The 14933-nt window shown below is 36.5% G+C and overlaps 1 protein-coding gene across 1 annotated transcript in view; it reads left to right on the top strand.

Annotated features, from left to right (window-relative positions):
* Positions 1 to 14465, top strand: part of LOC126236612 (inactive rhomboid protein 1) — a 164106-nt gene extending 149641 nt beyond the window's left edge. The window contains exon 13 of the mRNA XM_049946048.1: positions 10074 to 14465. Coding sequence (XP_049802005.1) covers positions 10074 to 10508 — 435 coding nt within the window. The 3' untranslated portion in view covers positions 10509 to 14465. The remainder of the gene's footprint in view (positions 1 to 10073) is intronic.
* The last annotated feature ends 468 nt before the right edge of the window (positions 14466 to 14933 follow it).

Here is a 14933-nt window from a genome sequence, read left to right on the forward strand (position 1 = left end):
TAACTGTTTTTGATTCATCACTGTTGCATTGTTTAGGCCTATTTGTTTGTTTTTGTTCATGTTGTGAGTGTTGCCAACCTATCACACACAAGGAAATACACAAATACAAGAATAGAAACAGCACAATGTGTGAAAGAAACAGAGAGTAAAAGATGGTACACAACAACATACGACCACAAATACACACACAGAATATCCATCACTTCCAAAAAACAAGGCATTTACCACTACCTCCCAGATCTATTCCATAATCACTATCCAGGCCATTCCTCTCTTTCTTGCCCCTTCTTGGGGTGGGGGGAGGGGGAGTGGGGAACCACCCAACACCTCTCACGTCTCTATCTACATATAAGACGCTTTCACTAACTCCCTCCCTCCCTCCTCCCTCTCCCTCTCTCTCTCTCTCTCTCTCTCTCTCTCTCTCTCTCTCTCTCTCACACACACACACACACACACACACAAAATCGTTTCATAGGTTGGCAACACTCACAACTTGAATGTAAACAAATGAATAGGCATAAACACTGCAGCAGTGATGAATCAGAAATAGTTAAGAAAGTCAATTATAAATAATGCAGCACAGGAAATAATGCAAAATGCCAAAAACTGCAGATGTGAAATGAAGCCTGTTGACATCAGCCACTGCTAGCAACAGGGGAAGGTGCAGACTATGTAAAGAAACACCGTAAGTAACTTACAGACTAACTTCATAAAGAAAGCACTGTTTTTAACCTAAGAGAATCAAAAAATAAATGTACAAATGTATGTATCCAATTTACAGAATGCCACAGAAGATGCTTTATAAATAAAAGCGAAATGCGTCTGGTGTAATTCTATTTAATTACATTAAAGTCAGCTCAAGGCAGATAACCTATAATGACAGATAGTAATTTAGTATTTATTAGTGTTAACAGTTTACCAATGCAGCAGTCAAAAGAAAAGTTAGCACTTACATTCCCAGAAGTATTTGAATTCAAAGATAAAACAGAAATGCACTACACATTTTATTTCGAGAACAATAACCCTACCCAGTAACATAAGTAATGTAAAGTTACATGCTGTATATATCTTTGAATCTGATGCATCACATGGAAGAGTGAATGCAGTGTTATTGGAAGGAGCATAACATGGACTAATTTCTCTAGAGCTAATGACACAGAAGTGTTTGCACATGCATATGAAACATTTTATAGTACAGTGTTGAATAGAAAAATTATGTTTCTTTCACTTTTTATGTTAAACTGTTGATAAAACATCAAATGCTGTTTTAAAACAAAATTTTTATATAAATCCCACAAAAGTATGACAGCACTAGAAGAATATGCCAAAACCATCAAAGCACTCCCAACACCACTCTGTAGTGAATTAAGAAAGTTTCTATGATGACAACTGACAACCTTCAAAGATTAATAATGCACACTGTATGTATCTTCTTAACAACACTGAATAAATACTGACACTGATATTTCCACAGTCTTACACACGCACACACACACACACACACACACACACACACACACACACACACACACACACACACACACACACAGATATACAGGGCTATTACAAATGATTGAAGCGATTTCATAAATTCACTGTAGCTCCATTCATTGACATATGGTCACGACACACTACAGATACGTAGAAAAACTCATAAAGTTTTTTTCAGCTGAAGCCGCACCTCTGGTTTCTGCCCCCAGAGCGCTCGAGAGCGCAGTGAGACAAAATGGCGACAGGAGCCGAGAAAGCGTATGTTGTGCTTGAAATGCACTCACATCAGTCAGTCATCACAGTGCAACGACACTTCAGGACGAAGTTCAACAAAGATCCACGAACTGCTAACTCCATTCGGCGATGGTATGCGCAGTTTAAAGCTTCTGGATGCCTCTGTAAGGGGAAATCAACGGGTCGGCCTGCAGTGAGCGAAGAAACGGTTGAACGCGTGCGGGCAAGTTTCACGCGTAGCCCGCGGAAGTCGACGAATAAAGCAAGCAGGGAGCTAAACGTACCACAGCCGACGGTTTGGAAAATCTTACGGAAAAGGCTAAAGCAGAAGCCTTACCGTTTACAATTGCTACAAGCCCTGACACCCGATGACAAAGTCAAACGCTTTGAATTTTCGGCGCAGTTGCAACAGCTCATGGAAGAGGATGCGTTCAGTGTGAAACTTGTTTTCAGTGATGAAGCAACATTTTTTCTTAATGTTGAAATGAACAGACACAAGGTGCGAATCTGGGCAGTAGAGAATCCTCACGCATTCATGCAGCAAATTCGCAATTCACCAAAAGTTAACGTGTTTTGTGCAATCTCACGGTTTAAAGTTTACGGCCCCTTTTTCTTCTACGAAAAAAACGTTACAGGACACGTGTATCTGGACATGCTGGAAAATTGGCTCATGCCACAACTGGAGACCGACAGCGCCGACTTCATCTTTCAATAGGATGGTGCTCCACCGCACTTCCATCATGATGTTCGGCATTTCTTAAACAGGAGATTGGAAAACCGATGGATCGGTCGTGGTGGAGATCATGATCAGCAATTCATGTCATGGCCTCCACGCTCTCCCGACTTAACCCCATGCGATTTCTTTCTGTGGGGTTATGTGAAAGATTCAGTGTTTAAACCTCCTCTACCAAGAAACGTGCCAGAACTGCGAGCTTGCATCAATGATGCTTTCGAACTCATTGATGGGGACATGCTGCGCCGAGTGTGGGAGGAACTTGATTATCGGTTTGATGTCTACCGAATCACTAAAGGGGCACATATCGAACATTTGTGAATGCCTAAAAACACTTTTTGAGTTTTTGTATGTGTGTGCAAAGCATTGTGAAAATATCTCAAATAATAAAGTTATTGTAGAGCTGTGAAATCGCTTCAATCATTTGTAATAACCCTGTATATGATGAGGTATACACTGTACCAACAAATTCCTTCACCATCTGTAACTTTGCACAGTAGGAACTGAGGATTCATCAACAGCTGCTACTTCTTTCAGAAGTCAGTCTAACAACACAAGTGATTAGAATGCTTTGCTTGCAGTCATGTATTCTGCCTCCATTGAAGAAAGAGCTTTAATTTACATTTACTCTTAATTGGCCCTCCATGAAACTTGAGTAGAATGCCACTTGTTGATCATTTGTGCCTCTGTCTCCACCATGATCATCATCACTAGAAGCTTCAATATTGCAGTAGTCATCCTTCTCAATCTTACTGCCATCTGCAGGGCCTAATTGTTGATTTAAGATACCTGTGTACTATATTTGTTTGAGCAATGGAAAATGTGTCTGTACTGGTGAATCTTAAACTCTTGATGTGACATTAACTAAGTATGACAAATCTGGTCTTGCACCTTGTCTTAAATACATCAAACTTCCAACTGCTGTCTTCCTCAGTAGTTCAGTATTATTAAAAGAAGATTATGCACCTTGTTTCCATCCTTACTCAATGAATAAAGATAATGGTTTTGCACTCTAACATTGTCTTCACATATTCATACTGATTAATTTGAATACAGTTGTCGAATTTGTTGATTTACAAGTCAATAAAGTAATCCATCTTTTCTACAGTGATCTGAAAATGTTTACTCTGCTACTCAATAAATTAGTTATTGCATCAATAGAGCCCATAGCCAGTTCATTGTCAACATAAAACATCAGTACCAAGTTTTCACCATAAAACATATATGGATCTGAACAGCTATGTCATAAATTACTTTCAGCATTTTTAGGCTTGCTTTAAACCATACAGACTCTACAGTAATTTATATGCATGTTGTGTACCATCATCAAAGCCTCTGGTTGATCCATGTAGATTTCATCTTCAAAATACCATTGAGAAATGCTGTCCTTAGATCACTAATCATGTTGAATCACAACATTCAGCAGGGCTCTCATTGGCTCAAATCTTGCTACATGGTTAAATGTGTGAACATAATGTACTCCAGAATGTTGGGTATAACATGATGCCATCAAATGAGCCTTATATCAAACCACTTCATTATTTGCATTTAATTTTGTAGCAAAAACCCATCAATTTTCAGCCATTTCATTTGCTTCAGTTTGGTCAACTAGTTTCCATGTTTTATTCTTCTTCAGAGCATGATGTCTTCCTCCATTGCTTTCTTCCATTCTTCAGAATAGCCTGACTGCACTACTTCTTTATAATTTCTTGGCATCTCACAAAGTAGCATCATTCTTGATTGATGGGTTGAATCGTCACAGTAACAAGATGGTTTCTTCAAGTTTCACCATACATGTAAATTGTGGCTTCCTGTGTCTTTATTTATTGCTTCCAAGTTGGTCTCAGCTTGTCCCTCAGTGTTGCACAAAGAACTATTAACCATTTCTTCGCTTACAGTTACATCATGGGTCATACAATATCATTAACCATCCTCTTCACAATCAACATTTTCACATTCAGTTTCTGTAACATCTTCCCTTTCATCTACATCTGACACATCAACAACCCTTGCAGTCTCCTGAGTGAGTAAGAGGTTTCTTAATTGTTTGCAGTTCAATTTTACATCTCTGCAGACACACCAATTCCCTTTTTTTTTTTTTGCCCCCAGGAAAGTAAACATGATGGTACCTGCACTCACCATAACCAACCACTTATCCATTTGAAAATTTAACATAAAATTCTTTTGTTTTTGTGTAGGAATCCAAGCATAGCACCCCATATCAAACATCACCAAATTATCTAAATGACCTTCTTTCTTAAGAAATATGTCAATTGGAGTTTTATTTTCATTTTTGTGGGACCAGTTCAACTCAGAATGTACATTGCAGCCGAAACTGTCTCACCCTTCAATGCTTTTAGTAGTTATTCAGCAGAGCAGAGCCAAGAATGTGCCATTTTGCAAACTATTCTATTTTCCCTCTCAGCATCTCTGTTGTGCTGAGGACTGCAGTAATTGAATGTTTCAGTCAAATTGATTCAGCACACATGTGTACATCTTTATTACGAAACACCTTACCATCGTCTGTATGTAATTCTTCACAGAAACTTCAGATTGAGACTTTTAACAAACAGTAATGACTTTCCTTTAATTTCATCTTTATCTTCTCAAAATATACATTACCCTGAAACTGGAAAAATCATCCTTAAAAACAACAAAACATGAGTGACTCATTTTCTTCCATCCATCCACAAACTTCTGCATAAACTCCAGGTTTGGTGTGCACTCTTTCACCATTCACCAGCTCATGATGTTTACCACAGATGCACTCTTCGCAAGGGCTGCCATCAGTTGTCTCTATATCACAATCCTTAAAAAGTGGTGCACATAGAATTTATTTTAATGATCCATTTTTTCATGCCATGTCTGTAAAGTAACATCAGTTTCAGCAGTAACATAAGACTTTTCTTGATAAACTACTTTCACAGCGAAACAATAAAGCTCATTTTGCCACTGCAGCAACAGCAATTGCAGTATTGGTTTGAAAAATACCCACAATTTGACATCATTTTCAATTATTTGATTTCTTTCTTTCTGTGGAGCTTTCTTAACATAAAAACAGGTTACAACACCACCTGGGCAAAACCAGACGTCTTCAAAATATTGCTCTGTTAATTGAAAACATGTAAATCCATTTGACCTGCACCAAATACCTCAATTTTTAAATCATTTTTGGCTCTGCCCATCTTCCTTAGGATTTCAAATGGTTCATGTATAGTGTACTAGTCACACTGATTTGTTATGTGAAGTGTTTCACCACTGTCAATGTACCACTCATCACAGTCCAGTTTGTTTGTATCTACAGAAAAATTGTTGCATCTCACCATTAAAACTTCCTTTTCAATTTTTGAAGTTTCTGTCTGGTTATGACTTCTTGAACTTCCCACTGATGTTACCCTAGTTGATAACATAATACAGTCTTTTCTTTTGTCTATGTTTGTACTTTCATTTGATGATGGCCCTTTTTCACACATTAAAAAAATCAAAGCTACTTAACACTTTTGATGAGCGACCTACTTTGCACATGAAAATCATATTCTATCTTCATCCCATTTATAATAATAAATTTTTGATATAATAACTTTAGATGAGGTTTGACTGCACCTAACCTTCATTTTCAATGTAGTTTCTGTAGCGACACTTTCATCATCATGAGCTGTTATTCTCAGTTCATAATGTAAACACCATTTTTGTAACTTATTCCATGTTTTCGCTTCAGGACATAAATTGTACCATGTATTATACAGACAGTTTAATGTGGCAGCCTTAGGTGGGTGCGTTTTGACCTATGGATGTGTAAGATACTGATAGAGGTTAGGCCAGAAGTACCACATTCATGGCACTGCCAACCTCAGCAAACTATTGCACTGTAGCCATTATCAAATGCTTTGTGTACTCCACTTTGCTCTTTGCTGTGTGTTGCTCACTTTCTTTTCTTATTTTGAAATGAATGAAGAGACCATTCCTGATATGCCATGGGTTTGGATTACGAACACTGCAACACAAGAAGGGATTGGCAGTCACTGTGACCATTATGTCACTAATGTTTTCACAGGATCACAGAACATGGAAGTAAGCTCCCAGCCCTGCAAGAGGGAGGTGAGGCTGGTTCCCCTGCTCTGTTACTTGTTCCTCAGTCTGCTACTCCCCCCCCCCCTCACCCCCTTTCTCCTCTTCCCTCCCAGGTGGTCTAAATTCTAATTTGTTTCCACTTGCTGCAAAATGCCATGTTATAACGCCCACACCCTAATATAAATGTAATCCATTTATTTGGGCAAAGTTTTAAAAATCATGCATAAAGGTCACTATGGTTGATCAGCTTGTCTAACAAAGAAAGGGAATTTGTACTCAACAAATTTGGCTAGATGGCCTTCTATACCAGCAGGTGCTTCTCACACAATGTTATGGAATTTGTGTCTAAGCAGACCAATGTTTCTGGCTGAGAACTTATTAAATCTTGCATAGCATATCCCAGATTCTTTGCAGCCATGCATTCCCCAGTGAGAAGTAAAGACTTGGCATCAAGCAATAGAATTTGGCATTGCTTTGCTTGGTCCACTTAACAAAATTGCTCTCATAATTTTCTGCACTTTCATATGGTTTAACCAGCTTGCCACTTACCAAAGATTTCATCACAGTCTAAAACAGTTCTCATTATAATTCTCCAGGCTCCCAAATTTTCTTCATCAGTGAGTTTTTCAATTTGCTGTGTTTTGTCGAGCATTGTTTCACCTTTTGCACTTCTATTATGTCAAGTTATCGTCAATCAGTTACAACTGTCACATTCCGCGAAAACTTTACCAGTCACATACATCTGCTACCATGCTGGTAAAACATGAAATGGCATTGTAAAACAAAACATTTATTTAAAGCATCGCAAAAGTATGACAGTAATGGAAGAGTACATCAAAACCATCACAGTACAGGCACCACCCATGTGTAGCAAAGACAGCTGACAATCTTCAAAGGTTAATAATGTGTATATATATATATATATATATATATATATATATATATATATATATATATATATAAAGATGATGTGACTTACCGAACGAAAGTGCTGGCAGGTCGATAGACACACAAACAAACACAAACATACACACAAAATTCAAGCTTTCGCAACAAACTGTTGCCTCATCAGGAAAGAGGGGAAGGAGAGGGAAAGACGAAAGGATGTGGGTTTTAAGGGAGAGGGTAAGGAGTCATTCCAATCCCGGGAGCGGAAAGACTTACCTTAGGGGGAAAAAAGGACAGGTATACACTCGCACACACGCACATATCCATCCACACATATACAGACACAAGCAGACATATTTAAAGGCAAAACCCTATATATATATATATATATATATATATATATATATATATATATATATATATATAGAGGGAAACATTCCACGTGGGAAAAATATATGTAAAAACAAAGATGATGTGACTTACCGAACGAAAGCGCTGGCAGGTCGATAGACACACAAACAAACACAAACACACACACAAAATTCAAGCTTTCGCAACAAACTGTTGCCTCATCAGGAAAGAGGGGAAGGAGAGGGAAAGACGAAAGGATGTGGGTTTTAAGGGAGAGGGTAAGGAGTCATTCCAATCCCGGGAGCGGAAAGACTTACCTTAGGGGGAAAAAAGGACAGGTATACACTCGCACACACGCACATATCCATCCATGGATGTATATATATATATACATTATAAATTTTTGATATAATAACTTTAGATGAGGTTTGACTGCACCTAACCTTCATTTTCAATGTAGTTTCTGTAGCGACACTTTCATCATCATGAGCTGTTATTCTCAGTTCATAATGTAAACACCATTTTTGTAACTTATTCCATGTTTTCGCTTCAGGACATAAATTGTACCATGTATTATACAGACAGTTTAATGTGGCAGCCTTAGGTGGGTGCGTTTTGACCTATGGATGTGTAAGATACTGATAGAGGTTAGGCCAGAAGTACCACATTCATGGCACTGCCAACCTCAGCAAACTATTGCACTGTAGCCATTATCAAATGCTTTGTGTACTCCACTTTGCTCTTTGCTGTGTGTTGCTCACTTTCTTTTCTTATTTTGAAATGAATGAAGAGACCATTCCTGATATGCCATGGGTTTGGATTACGAACACTGCAACACAAGAAGGGATTGGCAGTCACTGTGACCATTATGTCACTAATGTTTTCACAGGATCACAGAACATATATATAATGGCAGTAATAATTGCACAAATTTAGCCCCATTATTACTTATCTCTTATTGGAAGTAGTAGTCCATAACATGCATTAGGCTTATATTCTCAACTGTGCTCTGTGATCTGGGAGCTGAGCTTGGGATCTGTTGCAGCACTGCTGCTGTGCTTATGAACTGGACTGAGGCATGCCCACTGCCTTGTTGCACGTGTCTTCCAAATTGAGTTCAGGATGCTTGACGTCAGTGTACTGTGCACAATACAATGGTGCTTGGGCTCACAGTCAGCAAAATTTGGGAGGCTCTACAAATTGTGTTTATATTTGTATACAAGCCGCAAGGTTCACACTAACTATTATAAGTGTTATCTGACCGATATCAGTGGCATTTGTGTTGTGTGGAGAAGAAGGCCAATGATGAGGAGTTTAATGGCCTTGACACATAAATGTCAAGTGGCAAAAGCAGTGTCAAAGATGTGTGACTGCTGACTGTGGTTCTGCAAGAACATTGTCTGTCAATTTTAGTGCAGGTGGGAGTAAACTTACATTTACAGTGATAGCAGTAAATTTGCATTTTCAGAGACACCAGGTGTAAAAGTACATTTTTCAGATACTCGGAATCCACTTGGTATTTTTGCATACTTTATGTTGACAATGATGACCAATGAGACCAACAAAATATATGCTGAACCACTTGTAAGTTCCCATGCAGACACACAGAAACAATGATTGCATGTGCATAAATGGGTACCAACAAACAATGAAGAATTTTATTCTTTGTTCACAATGTTATTCCTGCAAGGTATCGTTCAGAGACCTGAATGTATTACTCAAGGAAAGAAATTCTTGAAACACAGATTTTACAAAAAGTAGTGTACCATATATGCATGAACTCCTTCAATAAAATACTTCATTAGACTCTCAAAATAAATCACAATTAATTTGTTTATTTTCAAAATCACACTGCTGCTGAAAAAACTTTTAATTGTGTGCAACTGATAATCACAACAATCACTTAACTCGAGCAAAGTGTGGCAGAACTGGTCAGATTTTTTTGCCCCACAAGAAAGTGCTGCGAAACAGAGGAATAATTACACAGGTGAGAACAGACAGCTGTGCGCGCAAATACCTGCACAGCAGGCCACTACTTGGCAGAACATCCTGTCAGGAGGTTAATGTGTTTTGAGCTATATACTACTCTGGGTTCACTCACTGCATATAGTGCTGATAACTGGAGCCGGTGTTATGAATTTCATTTTCATTGTTGTGCCCAGTTCTAGTTGTAGTAAGTTTCAGCTTGAATGAATGAAAGACAAATTATTTAAAACTGAGATGACCAAACTAACAGTTGTCATATATATAATAAAAAAAAATATTTTCAGTAATTAAAAGGAGCTTCTTTCTGTTTTGTTTTCAGGTGGGTCCTGCTGGTGCACAATTTGGACTTCTTGCATGCCTCATTGTAGAGGTGCTTAATGTGTGGCAGATGTTACGCCATCCAGATCACGCTCTTTTGAAGCTGCTTTGTATCACATTGGTACTTTTTGTTTTTGGCCTGCTTCCTTGGGTCGACAACTATGCACACTTGTTTGGGTTCATATTCGGCTTTCTTTTGTCGTATGCATTGCTGCCATTTGTTTCATTTGGGGAGTATGATCGTCATAAGAAAGTAGCCCTCATTTGGGTCTGCCTGCTTTCAGCAGCCTTCCTGTTTGCAGCTCTTATTGTGCTGTTTTATATTGTCCCTGTCTATGACTGTGAAGTATGTACTTATTTCAACTGCCTCCCAATCACTCGGGACTTCTGCTCCAGCCAGAACATCAACTTCAAACGTGAGGAACCTGTGGTATGACAAATGTGGCAACGGTTGGGAGGAACCGTTATTTTCATCAGGCTCCTGTCAGCTGGGTTACAAATGCTTTCTTGTGGGAAGTACACTGATTTCCAAACAAATGTGGACAGTTGGAAACGAGACTACAAGAACAGTCAGATGAGCTCCTGTACTGATGCTTTTATGCCATCTGAGACTGACTGCCACATGAATACTGTTTTACTTGGACTAAATTCCTGCAAAATGATAACTGCAGTTTTCCTTCCAACTATGTTTCACAAGAATTACAGCCTGTTTTTTCAAAAGTGTATGTTACGAGTGCTGATCTTTGCCTTTGAGTGATTGTTTTATACTACCATCATTGCCGGATTTATAATGTGCCAGATGTTTAACTCTGAAGCTTTAATGCTTTCTGAAAATACTGTTCATTACATATAATAGAAGTGTTTAGTGTGGAACTCAAAATACATGAAGACAATATACTAATAAAAAACTGTAACGACAGACTTCGGCATCTGTGGCTTAAAAAACTGATAAGATGCACTTGTTCTCTGTTATGAAGTCTGTCAGTGTTAATAGGAACATGTCAGAGAAATAAAACTTCACATTGTGTTTCTAATACCAGTGGGGATAAGAGTGGTACAAACTGGTTTTAGGAAAGAGAATGTGCCAACTTTCAAACTGAAATGATGTAAGAGATAACCTGTGAGATTTGTTAAGTGAAGAAAACTTTTGTAAACTGTAATAATTGTTTCAGCTGCTTTGTATTTATGGTTATCCTTCTATCAACACTATTTTATTTAAACCTAGGGATGAGACAGAGATAAATGTACAGAACATAATATTGGTGAAACATGTGTCAAAACTTTGCATTCCACTGTGAGAATTCTTGTTTTATTACCCATATTTATCCAGTATATAGCCATTTTACTCATTAAGTGTACATTGAACATATTCATTTTAATAGAATGCCTCATCCCTGGGAAGACGAGTTATTTTTTTATATTTTTGGGGCATTAATCAAGAAGATTTTTTGGTGATTTTTCATTTACAAATTAATGCCACATCATAAATTAAATTATATTTGTTATTTTTGTGAGTTAATGATAATATTTGCTCTGAAATCTCTACAAGCTGGATATAACTAAAATCTCTTTTGTTTGAGTCTCAAAAGTCATCACTCTCACCAGTATCCACCCCATAGTGAACGATTTCACACGTTAAGGCTCTAGGATGTGACAGAAGGCAGGACTGTGGAATGACTCCTTTTATATGTAACGAAAAAACCGCAAAAATGATTGCAACATTGTTTTACAATGTCTTCAGTCTTTTATAAAAAAAATCTACAAAAGTGATATAAAAAATAAAGCTACACACAAGTGTCTGTATAGAAACTGAAAATATATAGAAAGACTCATCATGTACAGTTTGTGATATTTTTTCCATCATATATAAATAAATATAAATATATATATATATTATAAACAAATCATCCAAAATGCTTTTTTGAGCATGTGATAAACAATTTTTTAATCACTCCATCACACTGCAAGACTTCATGTTGAAATGAAATGGTATGATATGAAAGTGATGTAAGTTGGTCATTGGCATGTTGAGGAATCTGTGTATGAGTCAGCTCAGCATTATACAGCATGGGGTATGTGTCTTCCGTTAGTATGTAAAAATCTTTTTGAATGGCTTTTTTTATAATAATGGAAGATGAGTGTGTGCTTTTACTCACAAATTCCATTAATTACTCATCACATATTCTATTTACCTATCATTCTCAGTTTTGTTTGATGAGACTGAAGTGTGCACTTGCCTTCTGTACTAATGGCAACAAAAGTAAGGGTAATAGTAATAACAATAATAATTATAATTATGATAATTACAACAATAGTAATAATGTTTATTTAGTTTAAAACTTGCTGAAGAAAACTCTGTGCTGTTTTTTGGGATTTCTTCGCAAGCTTCCAAATAAGAACATGCTTGATGCTCTCCTTAAAAATTTATTTGACAGCCTTAAAGTTTCTTTTCCCTAGGGAAACAAGTTTTGAAATATTAATTCATGTATGTAATGTCATTACATTTTAAAATCATTTATTTCTTTTAATTAATGTTTTCTTTTGTTACATGTTTGAAAATTGTATACATACATAAAACATTGCAATGGAACTGGAAAAACCTTCATACTAAAATGTGTTTTCATATTGAGCTGTATGTTTTGATCTGCTATATGTGAGCCTGCAGGTTGAAGCTTAGTTGCATCTACATTTTCATTGTGTAATGTTCAGTTTCACATTACCAACAATCCTATTTTTAATCAATACCCATAGAACATGATTTATGTGATTATCACATGCCTCGAAACAGTCTTAGGACTAGAGACCACAACAGTTATTAAACTGTTTTCCTTTTTTATTATTATTTTTTTAATGAGACATTGTTTTATCATATGTCCTCAAGATCTCAGTTTCAGGAACTTAAGTTTCCATGCACAATCTGTTTAAATTTATTTATAGAGGCTTAATATTTTAAGGCCAAATGACCTTTCACTAGTCTGTGCCCATGTACTAAATGCAAATTTGTGGAAGGTCTGTTGTATAGTAAAAATTTATGCTTGATTTGAATTTTAAGTGATCATCAGTAGCATACATTAACGTCTGAATATGGATTTTGTCATACTACAGGGCAATTATACATTATTGTGTCAGTGTTGCTCAAACAATGAAGTACTTTCAGGTTTAATGGAGCATTTTCTTCCCATCAGAATTTGTATTTTCGTTCATTGAAATGGCTGCATCTCTTGAAAGTAATTGAGATGGTGAATGCCTGCTTGTCTTCTCTCATTCTTATTCTTAATATTTGATGAATGATCACAATGTTAGGAAGAATCCAAAGATACTTACATAAGTATTGAAGGTTTTCCCAAAGCCACAATTCTGTACAAAGGTAATGATGTATACTAAAGGATGACATTCAGCTGTTGATTATTTATCTGTGGATCTTATATATTTTCTGTATTTGTGTCAGAAATATTATTATTATTGTTATATTAATTAATTTTCTGAAGCTTTTTTGAAACTGATAGCAAACACCATACAAATTTCTTGACCTTAAGCCTTGTGTTGTGAAAATTTCACACATGCCCCTTGCTGTAGATCAATGAAATTAACAGTACTCCTCAAGAAATCTCAGGGGATGTCTGCATAGTAAAATTCATTTACAAAATTATCCATGATGTTATACAACTTACGGATGGCGTTCAGATTTTATTTGTATGCAGCCATGCAAAGTTACCCTGGAACAGTTCAGTCTGATGTTATTTTGCCATTTAAGACAGTAAGTTTTGTTTCTACTTCAAATTTAATTTTTCATTCCGGTCATATTATAATTTGGATTTGACATTGCTAAATATATAACACTCCTGAGATTTCCCATATGTATTGAAACAGTAAGAACATTTAAATAGTATTCTAATCTTAAAATATGTAATGTGTTTGTGCAACATACTTATCAGATGATATTTCTGTACAATAACATTTACATGTGACCAAATATATTTTGAAACTGAAGTAACCTTGAAATATGTTTCCATAATTATTAACATGAACACCTGGAAATGGCTGTACTTCCTGAAACTGTGAAGTGCAGGTTTTCAATTTCCAAAAACAAATGCTTTTAGCTTTTTCTTTTTAATACTGTGGTTCATCATGTGAAAAAATAACTTAATTTTAATTTGTCTCATATTCCACATATGTATGGGAATATGTCACATTAATTTATTGGGATTGAGTAGAATCAGAGCTGGTCACTGAAAGTATGTTTAGAAATGTGAGCATGTTTCAGGTCATCATTAAGACTGACGAGAATATTTGGCAATTCTGCAGTTAAACAACAAAATGTAATATGCTTTATGTTCTCCATTATTGTTCATAATATGAAATGAACATGAGAAGAACTTTTATTATACTGGAAGTTTATGTGTAATTGTGATTTTTTCCCTCCCCAACCTAGATTTTTATATGAGAAGATAAACAGATGGGGTAATTTTTGTGTAAGAATAAAGTAAATCATTAATATAGCAAACTGGATTGTGTATTTCTGTCCAGATTTTACATTATTTGTCAGGTGCTATGCAGACATACATCATGTCACCTCACACTATTAATTATCATAATTTTTTAGCTCTGTGTGCAGGAGTCTTAAACTGGTGAGACAGTTACATTTATACTTTGTTTCCTCATTTCTTCCTCTCACATGGGCCACTCTAACATTCCCATTGTATTCACATTTATGGATCCTAATACAATATGTGCTCTGCAACCCCAGTTTCTGTGCACACTCTTCATATTTACATGGTCCAGTCACATTAATGCGACTATCACCTCTTTCAACATCAACATGCAATAATAACTCAGACAGCAGCACTAACAGAGGAAGGTA

This window comes from Schistocerca nitens, chromosome 2, assembly GCF_023898315.1.
Source record: "Schistocerca nitens isolate TAMUIC-IGC-003100 chromosome 2, iqSchNite1.1, whole genome shotgun sequence".
NCBI lineage: Eukaryota > Metazoa > Arthropoda > Insecta > Orthoptera > Acrididae > Schistocerca > Schistocerca nitens.